Source organism: Coptis chinensis, chromosome 7 (assembly GCF_015680905.1).
Source record: "Coptis chinensis isolate HL-2020 chromosome 7, ASM1568090v1, whole genome shotgun sequence".
In the NCBI taxonomy this organism is placed as follows: Eukaryota; Viridiplantae; Streptophyta; class Magnoliopsida; order Ranunculales; family Ranunculaceae; genus Coptis; species Coptis chinensis.
The window spans coordinates 662,921-678,492 of NC_141462.1; the positions used below are offsets into that span (position 1 = coordinate 662,921).

At 35.3% G+C, this 15,572-nt stretch overlaps 1 protein-coding gene across 1 annotated transcript; it reads left to right on the forward strand.

The window, feature by feature from the left end:
• The first annotated feature begins 3,530 nt into the window (after positions 1-3,530).
• LOC147484972 (rho GTPase-activating gacO-like protein) lies at positions 3,531-5,154 on the forward strand. The gene is made up of 2 exons (XM_086570698.1): positions 3,531-3,998; positions 4,422-5,154. Exon 2 carries the CDS (start codon positions 4,471-4,473, stop codon positions 4,876-4,878), a length of 408 nt encoding a protein of 135 aa, XP_086426824.1. The 5' UTR covers positions 3,531-3,998; positions 4,422-4,470; the 3' UTR covers positions 4,879-5,154.
• Positions 5,155-15,572: the final 10,418 nt, after the last annotated feature.

The following is a 15,572-nucleotide window of genomic DNA, read 5'->3' on the forward strand; positions in this document are numbered from 1 at the left end:
AAGATTCATATTTTGATGCCTAAAAATAATTGGGTCCTATTAATGATGGACTCCATATTGTATTGGGCAGACAAAAAAAAAAAAAAAAAATATTACAAGTGTGCCATTGGTTCCAAAAAATTCAAAAAAAAAACAATTATTATCAAGTGTGTTATTGGTCCCAAAAAGTTGTTTTGTGTTGGGCACCTCCTAAACCAACGTTAATTTTCTCTTTTCAGCCTTTCTCTTCTCTTCTCTTCAACCATCCTAAATTTTAAAATATAAAAACTATATCCTAAGTTCCTAACACTAACATTAAATATTAGGGGCTGAATATGCATGTGTACTGCTGATGGTGAATAAGAAAATTCGAAAACCCCAAGCTTAAACGACCCGGCTAATTCGTTCGTTTTGCATACCAAACGGTCTGGTCACACCGTCTGGACTGAGTCTAAAACGATGTGGCCATGTCGTTTGGGATTTGGACTTAAAAAAATCCCCAACGATATGGCCACACTGTTTGGGATTTGAACTTCGAAAAAATATAAAGTTTTGTTTTTTGGCCTCTTGACCGGTGTAGGTACATCGTTTGGACTAAATCCCAAACGGTGTGGCCAAATCGTTTGTGACTTAATCTAAACGATGTGACCACATCGATAAGTTTTTTTCTAAATCCAAATCCCAAACGACATGACCACATCGTTTTGGACTTAATTCAGACGGCATGACTAGACCGTTTGGTTTGCATAACAAACGACCTAGCGGGGTCGTTTAAACTTGGGGTTTTCAAATTCAACTTTTTGGGACCAATGACATACTTGTAATAATTGTTTTTTTTTTTACTTTTTGGAACCAATGACACACTTGTAATAATTGTTTTTTTAGGGTCTTCAACACAATATGGAGTCACAAGAATAACAAATCTAAAACCATTATTGTGCGGTGGCTTAAAATGCTCATCTGCGATTTCAAGAGGCCCGCGTCAAGACAATTTTTAAGTAGGTACTCAAAATTAATTAAAATTCGGTGATGATTTTGATTTTTGTGAGTCGATCCCTACTAAAAAAAGTACACCAGACGTTAGATTTGCTCGAGATTGGTTATATGTTTTCGAGATCCATAAAATAATAAGAAAACAATTACACGCCAATCAAAATTATGATTCGTGATATATCTACGGACCATTAAAACACAAAGAATGATTCAAAAAAAAAAAAAAAAACCCCTCGCCTCAAACTACGAATCCTCAAAAAACGAAAAACCTTCAGCTGGAAAATCGTTCTCATCGCCTCAAACTACGAATCCTCATAAAACACAAAGAGAATTTCACTTCAATGAAGAGGGAGAAGAGAGAAGATACTGAGCTTCAGAAGTCTTATGGATCATTATCTTCTAATGGAGATTTCACCCCATATAAGGAGAATTTCACACCTAAATCAGGACTTGGATCAAAATTAGTGAAGAAGGGGAGGAGAGTAGGCATTGAGCTTCAGAAATCATGTGGATCATTATCTTCAAATGGAAATCAAGAAGAGAACGGCATGTTGGCATTTTCGACAAAGGAGAATCGATTAATCGATAGTCCCGAAAGTGATTCTAGATTGAAGAAACCTCTATCCGGAAGTCGATTCTGACGGGGAAGCGGATGTAATTTTGAGCAAAAAGAAGAGCGGGAAGGGTACCATTTCAACCTCGTTTGTCAACACCATGAGCAAAGAGCATATAAGAAGCTTCAGGTCTTAAGGCTACTAGAAGCAAAGCATCTCGGTCAAGAATGACCAAACAGTTGAGATCACTGCTCCATATCTTTCTTGTAAGTCAATTTCCATACATGAGTTGGTGTGTCTTTATGTTTATTATGCTATATACAGCTTGAATTGTTTGCTTACGTTATGCAAAACCAGTCATTTAGAGAGAGAAATAGGATGTGGTACATGGTGGTGGACACAAATTGTCTTTTGAACAAAGAGTCCAGAAGGTCTCTGCGGCTACTACAAGGCCTAAAGGGCACCCAACTTATTGTTCCTAGGATGGGTAAGTGAATGAGTTATTTATTATCTGTTATATGATGCATTTATATCCTACATTTATATATGAAAATCATTAAAATAGTGTATTTTTTTTTGCATTTTTAGTGGATATAGATATCCAAAATCCGATCCAAATCCAAATGGATCCGGATATGGTAAAGAGTTTTGAGTGAGAATCTGACCCGAACCCGCTCCATTTCCTGCCCTAACGTTTTTGAATTTATTGGATTGGGCTTTGGATTTCGGTATTGTGGGAAAACCTTTTAGATTTAGTAATAATTGGATTTCACTTATTATTCCCTCATGTTGAAAGCGTAATACGTACTCAAAATTACCAAACACAACGCGTAGGGTTGTTGACAACCACATACGGAAAAACTAGACATCATTGCCCAAATCATTACTAGATGAGTCATTAGTTTTATTGGATTGCTATCAAAGTTTTCATAGACAAAAAGTGAAGAATTGGATCGAAATATATGGCAAACCTTGCAAAAAAAAAAAAAAAAAAAAAAAAATGAAGCTTGTTTCACTGAAAGATTGAATCATACCCATTACCCATAGATTGTCAAATGGTTTGTTGAAAACTTGAAATGATCTGGATGTTGAAAAGTCCAAATTACCTACTTAAAAAAAAAATCTAAAAAAATAGACACATGGTGTGAATTTGTTATTTAAGTTAATTATGAACTACGCGCCTTAGACAACAAAAAGTCTTTATCCCAAAATTCGTATTTCCATGACAATGACATAGGCTTCTATAACAAGAGTGAGTAGTAGAGTCTAGTTCTTCTATAACCGGGTACAGAGAATTTCTATAACCGTATTATTGTACTAGATCGTCTCAAAATACAGACCTCAACATCAGTGTGTTGTGTATTTCGGCACAGATCTAACAATACAATAATACGGTTATAGAGAACCGGACTCTGAGTAGTATGTGGAGGCTATGCTATCAATATCGGATTAATCACCGATTAATCGCGTATCGCTCGTAAACCGATTAGTTTTTACCGATTTTTTTACTTTTTCTCACCGAACCGATTTAATCATTGAATTGACCGATTAATTGGCCGAGATGACCGATTTCTCGCTAAACAAAAAAAAAAAACTATTGAAAATATCGGTTTTCCATCCAAAAAAATACGTAAAATTAACGAATTAGATTCTTAAACTGTATTAATAATACTAGAACCCAATCAATATACAAAGCTAAGAATTTACTTATTTTCCCTTCTTTAATGAAAGTTAAATATACAAATTATTGTATTATCTCTCTAATAAATATTATCGTTTCTCAATCCTCTTATTTCTTTAAATATGTAACGTAATTTTTATGTTTGACATATTTGTACTACTCCAAAATTGAACTAGTTAGATATGATTATGAGAATTTGATATTTTTTATTGTATATGAAATCACTGTTTATAAATATTTAGTATGATTATATTAATATATATTTTGAAAACATCAAATATATACCTCTCCTATATAAGGCATCCAAATGGTACTCAGTCCTCACACAAAGAATCTAATAAGCCCATTTTGACTTGGTCAACACGGATAAAGTCCAAAAAAAAAAAAAAACGTCATCATCCCAAGGTGTTGTTAATTAATAGTAACAAACCAAAAGGACTTATGACAAAATATGAGAATTAATTCACCTATCTCCATTTTTTTTTTCTCTTGTATTCATTTTCTGTTCACATCACACACTGTCTCCTTTCACTCCTCTGCTCTCTCTTTGTTTTTTCAGCTCTTTCCTCAAAACTCAGATTCAAAACTTCATCTTTTTTATCATTTCTTTCAAACTTTCATGTCTTTTGAGGTGTTTACTCAGTTGGCTTTTGTTTTTTCTTCTTCTTCACAGATCATCATTTTTTCCCATTGATATTTTGTTGGCTTGTTTCATTTCTTCTTCTGAGGTTTTTGGAGCTGGTTTTTGATAGATTTAGAGGAATGGGTTTTGTTCTGAAGGTGCAAAAGAGGTTTGTTTCTTTTCCTCAGCTGTTAATAACTTTGGTTTAGTTTAAAGTTGGTTTTTTAGCTTGTTTACTATAAAAAAACAATCTTTATGTTGTTGTTATGCAAGTGGTGAAGGTATTAAGCAATCATGGATTTGTAGTTGTTTTGTATATTGGTTATCACTTGATGTGGACATGGGGTTTTAAAAATGGTGTTTTATGAGTTTGTTTGTTGATTAATTTTGTATTGTTGTTATTTATGTTCCTATGTTTGATGAGTTGAGCTTGCATGTTTCATTTGATAAAAATGAAGGCTTTTAGATTTTTTTTTTTTATTTGAGGGGTGTGGATGTTTTGAGTTTTGTGATTCTAGCTATGTTAAGATTTGAGATCATGTGGTTGTTTTATTTACAGAAGGACTTGAGATCTGTTTTATTGTTTTTGCAGAAGAACTTGTTGAATATTTGAAAGATTGAGCTTGGGGTTTTTTGTGATTATGGGTAGAGGTAGAGGAAAGGGGAAGAAGTTGACTGCTGTTACTACTCATGACGATCCAGGTAGCGGCGCAGAAGAAGTACTTCCTGCATATAAGAGAAGGGGAAGGCCACAAAAGCCATTGAAGGATGATATTGATGATGAAGAAATTGAGAAGATAGAAAAGGCTGACGTAGAAAATGTGAAATCTGCTAACTTGAACAAAGACACAAAAGTCCCAGCTACAGCTGAGAATGGGAAGAAAAGGAAAAGGCATACACAGGTCAAGGAGAATTCAGATTCAGTTAAAGAAGAGAATGGAGTGATCACTGACAGTATTAAGACTAATGGATTTAGACAAAACGGAAGTAGGCGAAAGAGCAAACCTCGACGGGCTGCTGAAGCAGGTGTGGAATGCAACTGCAAGTAAGATTTGAGGTAGTCTTCAGAAAGAGATTCTACTTTTATCGATTGCACGAAAATCATAGATCTAGGGGCGATACCTTACTGCTCCATCTATGGTTTCCTATTGTTAATGTTCTTTTTTGTTCTCCTTCATTTCTGATCTTTTTCTCCGTCAAATTTATTTTGTATGGAAACATGCTATGCTTCTTGTAATCTTCCATGAAGCTGCTTTTGCTGGAAACCTCATATTGACTAGGTTTTTCATCTTATATCTATTATATATGTTTTGTGTTTAATTGAACCTTCTCGTCTTCATAGTTATATTAGTATCTGTTTTAACAGGCAGGGGTCTTCTAATTTGTTATCTCCTTAGCTCTCTAATGCGTAATACACAATTCTAATGCATCATATTTTGATTGCATCTAATAAATGTATCCACATACTTTTTTCTTTACTTTTTCTGACTGATGTTCTGCTTTAAACATATTACATTTAAAGATATGAAAGGAAAGCATGATTTGTCACATACCCTGGCGAGAGTCTCCAGGTCTTAACTGTGTATAACACTCTATGTTTCAGTTTATATGGTCACTCCTATATGAATCAACTAAATAATTTCTTCGAGTATTTGAATTGATTGGTTCCTTCATTTGTTTACATTTATGTTATGATTGATTACTGAATATTTGCACATCTGACGAATATGGGCTAGAATATACAGCTTTACCCGTATTATGAACTCCTTATTTAATCTGAACTCTTAAATTCTGAGACCTCGTTAAGAGACTATAAAATCATTCAGATTGTAAGAATGTCAGATATACAAGCCAGTGCATCAATGTAATGGAAACACAGTCCATGAATATCAATGGATGAAAGCACTTGTATGTATACATCTATTTTATGTAAGTACTATGGTTCACAGGGCTTGGAACTGGGTCTCACGTTTCTTTTCTTGATCGTTTTCTGTAGCTAGTTTACAGTGAAACTGATAACTAAGAGAATCCAAATAGAAGAGTCACCTGCATAGAATTTTTAGTTATGTCAAACTTTATGGTCTCCTGAATCAAATACTTCATTGGGCTCTTGTAAAGGATTCGTGTTTGCTTCTATGCCAATTCCTAACAGCCAAGCTGATGTAGTCCTCAGTGCTCCGCCTTTCATAGCCAAAAGATCTAAATTTTGATGACTAGTAAATAGATCAGGTCATAGGATGATGAAGCAATTAGTAAAAGGGATGGGGAACTCCTTTTCAAAAGGCATGTGCAAGTTTTACCAATTCAGTAACACTCTGACCACAATTAGCTTATCGTTTACTCATTACTTTTTCTGCAGCATGAGAAGTTGTTAGATAGAGTCCCCTCTTGACTTAGCTCGTTGTTATTGAAATGAGACAACAGAATAGCTGGTCTTTTATCTCAGCTATGTAAGATCACTACTTGTTCCTACTTTATTCCCTGTGTGAATGCTACCCCACATTTCATTTCTTTAGCAGTGTGAGGGTAATAAATAAGTTGGTCTTGTGCAATCATATGAAGATAGTAGCATCACACTAGTCTTGTGAGGGACGTTCTCTTTGAAGGCTGTTATTTGCTTCCTGTGACTTAACTAATTTTCTAGCTGTAGTAAAAAACGTTGTTAAGTGATAATAGATAATTTTGTGTGGAGCTGGAATACTTGGTAAAAAAGAACTGTTGTACTTGGTGGATCCGTTGTGTCATTAGGAGTAGATATGTGCCTCTGAGGTTTTCAGATGACTCATCATTGAAGAGTTACTATTCTCATGTCCTGCTAGAAGCCTAGAAGACTCATTCTGTGAAAGGGTGAAACAAACTTATACATAATAAAATGGACGCTTTGTTACACTTGTACAAGACGTGGGCAGGGATCATGAGGATTATAAGTTTCAATAAAGGCGTAGTCTCCTACAGAGTTATGTAGCATACTAGCATGTACGGATTCCGTTAAACTTGAAAGATATGGGGATTTATGTCGTTTATAGCCCATGTATTCCATGTTAAATGATACGGGATATTGGTTAGGAAGGAATGTAGTTAAAAGACGCAGGCGCTAACTAGGAGCTGGTGGTGAGCGTTAGGAATCTGATTTATCTTGAAGTAACGAGTCCCATGAATTTTGTGGTAAAACCTCAGAGTTAGTTTCTGCATTCTCAGCTGCAACAACATTGGGAACTTGTGAACTTGTGAACTTTGGCATTTGAGCTTCCACCACTCCAAATGTGTTATACTTAGGGCTGTCAATGGGTTTCGACAACCTGATAACCAACCCAAACCAAACCGAAAAAAAACAGTTTGGGTTTTGGTAATTTGGTTTGCTCTTCACCGATCTAAAACCGAACCGATAAGATATTGGTTTGGTTTCGGCTTTTGGGTTACCCTCTACCGAACCGATATGAATCCGAACCGATAAGATGACATTTTAGTAATATTTATGATTAATTTTGTATATATTTATCAATTGTGTGACTGAAATTAATCGATTTAATTGATTTTATAGTTTTCGGTTCAGATTGGTTTGGCTTCGGGTTATAATATATTTTATCGGTTCGGTTTCAGATGATATATAATATTATCAGTTCGGTTTGGTTTTGAATTCCTAATTTCCTTATCGGTTTGGGTTCAGATTTTTCAGAACCCAACCCAAACAGATCCATTGACAGCACTAGTGCTTTTACTGACCATCAAAGGTTTATACTTGATGCAAATAGTGGAGTTTTTCCCGACAGACCACTACTTTCCAACCGCAAATGTAATACGCTTTTGTGTGGTAACTTTAGACAGAATGCTTTCCCCCTCGTGCATGCGGAACTGGTGTGGGTGAAAAGTTTTCTTTTGAGTATGGATGCTGCAATTCATACTCTTGATAGCTGTGGTAATTAGATGCTGAAGCTTATTTCCTTTACTACGCACATACATGCTCAGGGAAATGGGTCAATAGAGTATTGATTTAATTAGTGTGTTATCTATTTTACGGTATAGTAGTATACACTCATGAGGATGCTAATTCTAAGTGGTTCTCTTTGAAACGGATCTTCTCGTTCCATCTTTTCTAGCATCTCTCTGTTATCCTGCGACTTGAGATATAGGATTATTGGCAAAAGCTGAGCGGAAAAAGTTAAATTTTTAATTGATGCGGAAAATAAATCCTTAGCAAAGAACCTCTCATTGCACTGCAAAACTAGTATGGAGCAACCTATATCCCAAACTTCATGACCCCCAACCATAAATAAGTAAGAAGTATAGAGAAAATCGTTAAAGAGGGAGTAGTGTGATTGTGGTCCATCAGTCCATGGAACACTTATTGTAGCTAATATGAGAAGTGACAATATTATTGCAGGCCTGATCAATGGATCGTTTCTGGTATGAGGTCCAAAGCACTTCCTGCTCCTTCGATCTGCATGAGTAGAAGCACAAAGATGGCGACCACACACACTAGAAAGATGGCGACCACAGTACCACACACACTAAAAAAAAATGGTTATTTTGGTTTTATTTATTCAGTTCAGAACCAAGATAATACATAGTGGACCCATACATAATAGGCATGAAGAATCATATTTTTTTCGATATAAAGGAAAAAACCACCAGTTGAACTCAATTCTGATCAAATACGGGTTCAAAACGCTGATGGATTTTGCTAGGCGTCTGGTTTCAGTTTAAAGTCCTACTTTTCCAAAAAAAAACATGAGTTCAAACCCAAAATGTTTTAAAGAAGTCTTTAAACTTAAAAATGTTTAATCCCCCGAGATTTGATCAAAATTGTCACCTTAAAATATATATTTAAACGCTGTTTAAAACGAGTTGAAAAGAAAAAGGGCAACCATGGAGTTTACCCAAGCTCCCTAGCCTTGAATCGATTTATCAACTATATATCCCCTTATTTTTTGGCGATTGCTCCATTAATAATCCTATGTTTGAAAATGCATCAAAAGTTATTAACTTATTTGGTATAATAGGAAACATATTATTCAAATCATAATCAGAGAGAGAAGGTTGGTAATTAGTAGGATCTTATTTTGAATAGTGTTTTGTCTGCCAATTTAAAACTCAGATTCTGATGATGCGGTGATAATTTGCCTTCCTGTTGTCAAATTTTCTTTCATTTCTATTATTATTAATATTTTATTTCAGGTACATGATGTGTTCCCAGCCAAAGCTATTTCCTTTTTTTACTTTTACCAGAAAATCAAGGAACATATCATTATATTATTTATCAAGTTTTTTTACTGGAAGTTATTGATTCTTTCAAACCCACTTTACCGCTTTAATATTGCTTTAGTCCAGTCACGCTTTTTTTAAGTTCTCAGCTGTCTCAAGCTCTTTATAGCAAAAAAGACATGTGAAGTCCCCTTTCATATTCTTTTCAGCTAGCCTTTCTCCTAGAGGGAGCACATTCATATAAACTTTCCAGAGAAACATCTGGATATACAGGCACTACTACTACTCCTCTAGTGAAACTTTTGCACAGTTGTACCACCCGCCACCACCTTCACCGCTGGTCTTTTGAATTTGACTGTAAGTTCTACAACCACAACAACGAGGAAAGCCATCGTTACAACCAACAGTGGACCACCATTAGTCGCACTGCCATCTTTAGTACCACCACTTCCATCATAACTGATATCATCTACATCACCACCAGCACCACAATCATGCCGAATTGTGAATATCTTAAGCACTAATTGACAATATCTTCACTATTTTCCACCAGCAGCAGAATTCAGCTGTCCCAAGGAATGCCCATTGCTAAAATCATACTGTCGTAACTCTTAAGCACTAATTATAACCAGTCAGCTAATCACTATGACAATCCTAGTTATCATTTAATTTACGTACTACCAATTAATACATTTCAAATCACAAAAACATTTTACTATATTTTTCATCGTGCAACCAGCCAAGCAACCAAACCATTATAGGAAGGAAAGGTATAATTACGAAATCTTTATGCTTATTACGAAATCTAGCATTTACATATTTTATGTTTCATATAAAAAATTTTTTATATGAAACATACATATTGTAAATGCCTAGATTTCATAATAAGCCTTACAACTTAGAAAAATGAGATTATGTTGCAAAGTTAACTGAACTCAGTTAGGTCGAGTTGCTTACATATCGAGTTCTCTAATAATTAAACTCGAATCAAGTCCCACGTAATTCATGTTTTGAATTGTATAGAATGAAGAAGATGACTAGAACTGTCCCCCTTCTCTTGGTAACTCCCTTAGCTTGTGAATGAGATGAGATTAAGTGTCGTCATTAAGGAGGTAACCTTTGGTGCTTATAGTGGTGTGTTTCGGTCTAATCGGATCAGAATATGGGTTTTCGGTTTTGAAATCTAATATGTTGTGCCAAATCCAATCCAATCTGATAATCAGAATTTGAAAAAAATGGGAAATTCATAAATCGGAATTCAGAAGAATTTCGTTCAAGAAAGTCTTAACTCTCCGCTACACCTAGCAACTACCAACACCTCCCCCTTCTCTTTTCAACTGTGCAGGACCACACATCCATGTACATACAATCGCTCTTCATCTACCCCTTGTTGTTTGATCTAACTATTCTCTTTACTCTACTGAGTTGATCTAACTGTTTGCATGTTGATTTCGATCAATCGATTTGGGTCTTTCTGAGCAATGATAACTTGTTTGTGATTATTGTGTAGATTCAAATTGTCGACATACCTTGGGTGACTGCTTTCCTGGTTACCTTGAACCCAAACTTTGGTTATCATTGATAAGCACCCTATAAACCTCATAGAGACACTACATATTAGTTGATTATGTGTTTAATAAATGTAACTTAATTATATTTTCGTGATTTCGTAGATTTCGGCAGTTGACGATAAATTTGTAGCACGCCAAATCTGCATTTTAGCATGAAAAAATACTTGAACATGAAGCATTCTCTCTTTGCCTATTTAAAGCTAAAAAAGGCCAAACTAAAGCCCGTGGACTCATCAACATCGATCATTTTCTGTTCAAATGAAGACAACGCGGTGCAGAAAAACCATGAAACAACTTTCGAAGATCATATCTCTTGATTCTGGACTCCGAATTCGGCACGGGAACTACCAAAACGATCATTGCGGCGAGCTCTACACGAAGACGTGAAATTGTAAAAGTCAATATGGGCCTACATAAACCCACCACAGGTCAAAGCACATGGGTCCATCACTTAGTGGGTGCTCCATCATTTGAGCACTAATTGGAGACAAGATGAGTGGAGATAATAATGATGGAGAAAAAGGCAAGTGGAAGACAAAGTGGAGCACTTATCTATTTGTTTAAGGGAATTAGAGTGAGCACTCATATTTGGTAATCATTCCATTCCATGAGATAAATGTAAAAAGCAAAACAAAATTATTCATTCCATGTTTTATTTTTAGTTTTTAGTTTTGAAAGCTTGTAAGTCACTAATGGAGTCCTATCCATACTATCTCTAAGAAAATACAATCTCTTCTTCTTATACTTCTTCTTCTTATCTTTCTTCTTCTTTTTTTTCTTTGTAGTTCATTCCTCCTAGGATCATGAGATAAAACCCTCCTTTGTGGAGAGTTAATGATGCTAATGTGGGGAGAAGCTCCATTAATGGAGTCTTTCATTACTTCAATTTTTCACAAGCTTGTTATCAACATTAATTCCAAAGGAGTACATCAACTCCAAAAAGTTGATATTGATAACAAACTAGGACTTGTTAGGGATATTCTAGAGATAGAGTACCATAACAAGTCCTCATGCTAGTAGGTTGCCTTAGAGATAAGATAAATCCACTAGGGATCAAACTTAGTCTTATTCTTGGGTTTGTCTATGAACCCAAGAATGATTATAGTTTTTGTAATGAATTAATTAAAAATGGTAATTATCCTTGCATGAGTGGAGTTAATACTCCACATATTTCTCTCCTATATCTTTTCTCGTAATTTAGAATTAAATTGTAAATTTGTATTTGTGCATGAAATCAAAGCAAGTGTAGTGTAAAACTTCTAATGAAATCCTTCTCTCATTTAAGGTCTCTCCTGAGTAGTCTAGCAAAGTTGTGAATAAGTGCTTTGGTTCTTAGGCATGGGACGATTCCCTTACTCAAACTAAATTTCAACATGTATCGAGAGTAAAGTACTTGATATAAGTATGAGTTGGAGTAACGTCAAATTTACTTTTATCAATCATAACACATATCAGTTGTGTTCCTAAAGCCAAATTTTAAGCAGTGTATTATGGGGTGAAATTTGGTAAAGCTCATACTTTTGCCATATTTCATCACATACACTTCTTCATTATCCACTCAGGTGCAATTTTCTTGTGTTTGATTCCGAATTTGGTCTTGGTAAAGTGGAAAAAGATCTCCGGTGTGCAGCTTTCGAATTACCAAATTACAATTTGAGTGTTCTCTGCTCTTATATATATCATCCCTATTTACTGGTCGAGGTGAACTTCAAGTTATCCTCAAGTAGTCGTGGGAATTAATCGGGGGATTGTAAATGTGTTGTGAATAAATAACTACGGAAACAACGTTACCCACAACAAATAGATTAATCCTACACAAGGATCGATCATTCTCAATAGACAAGACTTCAATACCCTCCAAGCAATATCCCAATACTTCTCAATATCAAATAACAAACATATAAAGTAAAATAATTAATGTAAAAGAATAACAAACCACAAGACGAGATATATCGTGGTTCGACAATTTGCATACTTCCACACTGCGAGTTCCAATTTTTACTAGATGTCCGGAGTAACAGATTACAAGTCTTTCAATTCACTCATAAAGAATGAACACTCAACTCACAAAGAATTGCTCACTTATAATCTCTCTCTTTCTTGGTTTTGGAAAAGTTAGGTTTCTATAGAACAAACTTATATTTATACTATTTCAGAAAAACTTCCGAAACAGTGAATTTTGTGCTGAAAATGGTGGAGCGCGGGTCGCACCCACGGCCAAGCAAAAACGAGCACGGGTTGCGCCTAAAGTACTGGAGTTCGCCAAAGGCATGAGCGCGAGTCGTGCCTTGTCCAGGTGTAACTAGAGCACGGGTCGCGCCCTTCACACTAGAGAGAAAAATACGCCTTTTTCTCTACAAAATGGAACCATGAAGCTCTTGGCTTGAAATTGTCGAGGCTAGGAATTGGCCTTGACTCCACAATCCAATGTTTGAAGGATCGTATCCAAATTAAAAGGCCCCAGTTTCTACTTATTGGGTATCTAGTTTCTTATTTTTTGATGAAGTAATCAAGGATCCATATCAGTCGGATTAATGAAGATTCTGGTGTGGAATTGTAGAGGAGTGGGTCTTGATTCGAAAATTAGGACTTTGAAAGATCATATTCATTTGAAAAGGCCTCAGTTTATCTTCTTATGCGAAACTAAGGCTAGTCTCCAGCAAGGCCCAAAATATCGATATCGATGAATATATCGGTATACCCAAAAACCGATATATATCGGATATATCGGATATTTCGGATATATCTATTTTTTTTGGTAACCAGTTCAAACTATTTAAAATATTGGAAATATCGGATATATCGGAAATATAATATCGGAAATATCGGATATATATCGAAAATATATTGGAAATATCGGATTTATATTTTAAAATGGTCAAAAAGTCAACCGATATATATTGATTATATCGGAAATATCGATTATATCGGCGATATAAAGTTTCATATCGGAAATTCCGATATATATCAGAAAAAAAAGAGTTCTATATTCGGTGGATATATGTCGGAAATATCGATGTCGGTGTACCAAAATACCGATATATATAGGCGATATATCGGATATATCGGCGATATTTTGGTCCATGGTCTCCAGAAGTCCAATTGTTTGTTAAGATCTTTTTCCAGTTATCAATCTTTTGTGATCAAGTCCAGGGGATTAGCTGGTGGCTTGTGGTGCTTATGGGACTCGTCGTTAGATGTTCAAGTTGTGTGGTCAGACAATTGGCTGGTACATGTGGTTGTTACTGACGAATATGGTCACTTTTGGTATTTGTCTTGCATTTATGGAAATCCAAATCCTCAAATTCGTAGAACACAATGACAATTACTACAAAATTTTACACCTGTTAATGATATTCCTTGGATTTGTATAGGTGATTTTAATGATGTTTCTTACCAGAATGAAAAACGTGGAGGACCTCCAGTACATACTTCACACATTCGGCATTTTAATGAGATGATTCAAGAATATTTTTTAATGGATGTGGGATATCGAGGATCCACATTTACATGGTCTAATAATCAACAAGGATGTAGTAGAGTTTTTAAATATATGCTTGGACCGTGCTCTATGTAATTCGCAGTGGCGTGTTCTATTTCCCAATGCACAATTGCATCATATTCCAATAGTTGATTCTGATAATAAAATTTTGTTTCTTGAATGTGATCCAAAGATGCCGAAGTTAAAAAGCCTTTTCTATTCGAATTCATGTGGCTCACTAATCCTTCGTGTAAAGAGATTGTCAAAGAATCTATGCAAGCTAAAGCCCCTAGATCACCTTCGTTTTCTCTATGCCGGATGTTATCAAATTGCAGAAGGGCACTTCAGAAATGGAATGTTGGTAATCTGAACCATCATATGGCAGAGATAAGAAAGCATATTTCTATGATTCAAGAGCAACATAATTCTATGTCTAACTCTACTCATATGCAAGAATATAATCTTTAAATCACCAAGAAACAATCCTCCTTACCCGATACAATTTATTATTAAAAAGACTCCATATGCATTGGGCACATAAGGCTCGGGTTGATAAATTGTTGTATCATGAATTGAACACTAAATATTTCCATGCTATTGTTGCCAGACGTCAGACAAATTAAAGGACTCATATTTATAAACTATTTGATTTTGATGGTAATGCTTTACAATCTCATGATGCAATAAGTGATCAACTTGTTCAATATTTTCATGGCATTTTATCTGCCTCTCTACCTGACATGGATAATGATATGTTTGATTTGATCCCTTATAAAATCTCTACTGATGATAATGAAGCACTCAGTATGCTTGTCACTCTGTCAGTGACATGGAAATTTGGGAGGCTATGAAGAGTATAGGTTCTTTTAAATCTCCAGGTCCCGATGGATTTCAACCATTTTTCTACAAAAAATTATGGGCCGAGGTGGGTACTAAGGTAATACATATGGCGAGACAATTCTTTCAATTCGGTACTTTCACGAAGGAGATCAATTTTACGTATATAGTGTTGATTCCAAAGATTAATAGGCCTGACTTTTTGAAAGTATTCAGAACTTGGTCTTGATATTAATTGGATTACTTAAAAACGAGTTGAAAACGGCTATACTGCGGCCAAAAGCAGATCTAAATCTTTCTTCCCCCCCAAGTTTTGAATTTTAACTAAGAATCTTGCTCTAAAGTGCTAATCTCCTTCTAGAATCCAAGTGTTTAAGTGGATTGGATCTCAGTTACATAGTAAATTTAATTTTAGTTTTCTTTCCTCCTTGTCTTGATAGCTCTGAGGGTCTGGAGAAGTTTTGAAGTCTTCAAATCTGTCTCTTACATCCTCTTCATCTAGACATCCCCACTGCTTCCTTCATCCATCTAAACTGCTTCCTTCAAATCCGTCTTTTACATCCTCTTCATCTAGACATCCCCCTCTCTCTCTCTCTCTTTTGTTTTACTGTAATAGAGGTAAGTTTGCTGTGGGGAAAGTAATGGAAAAAGA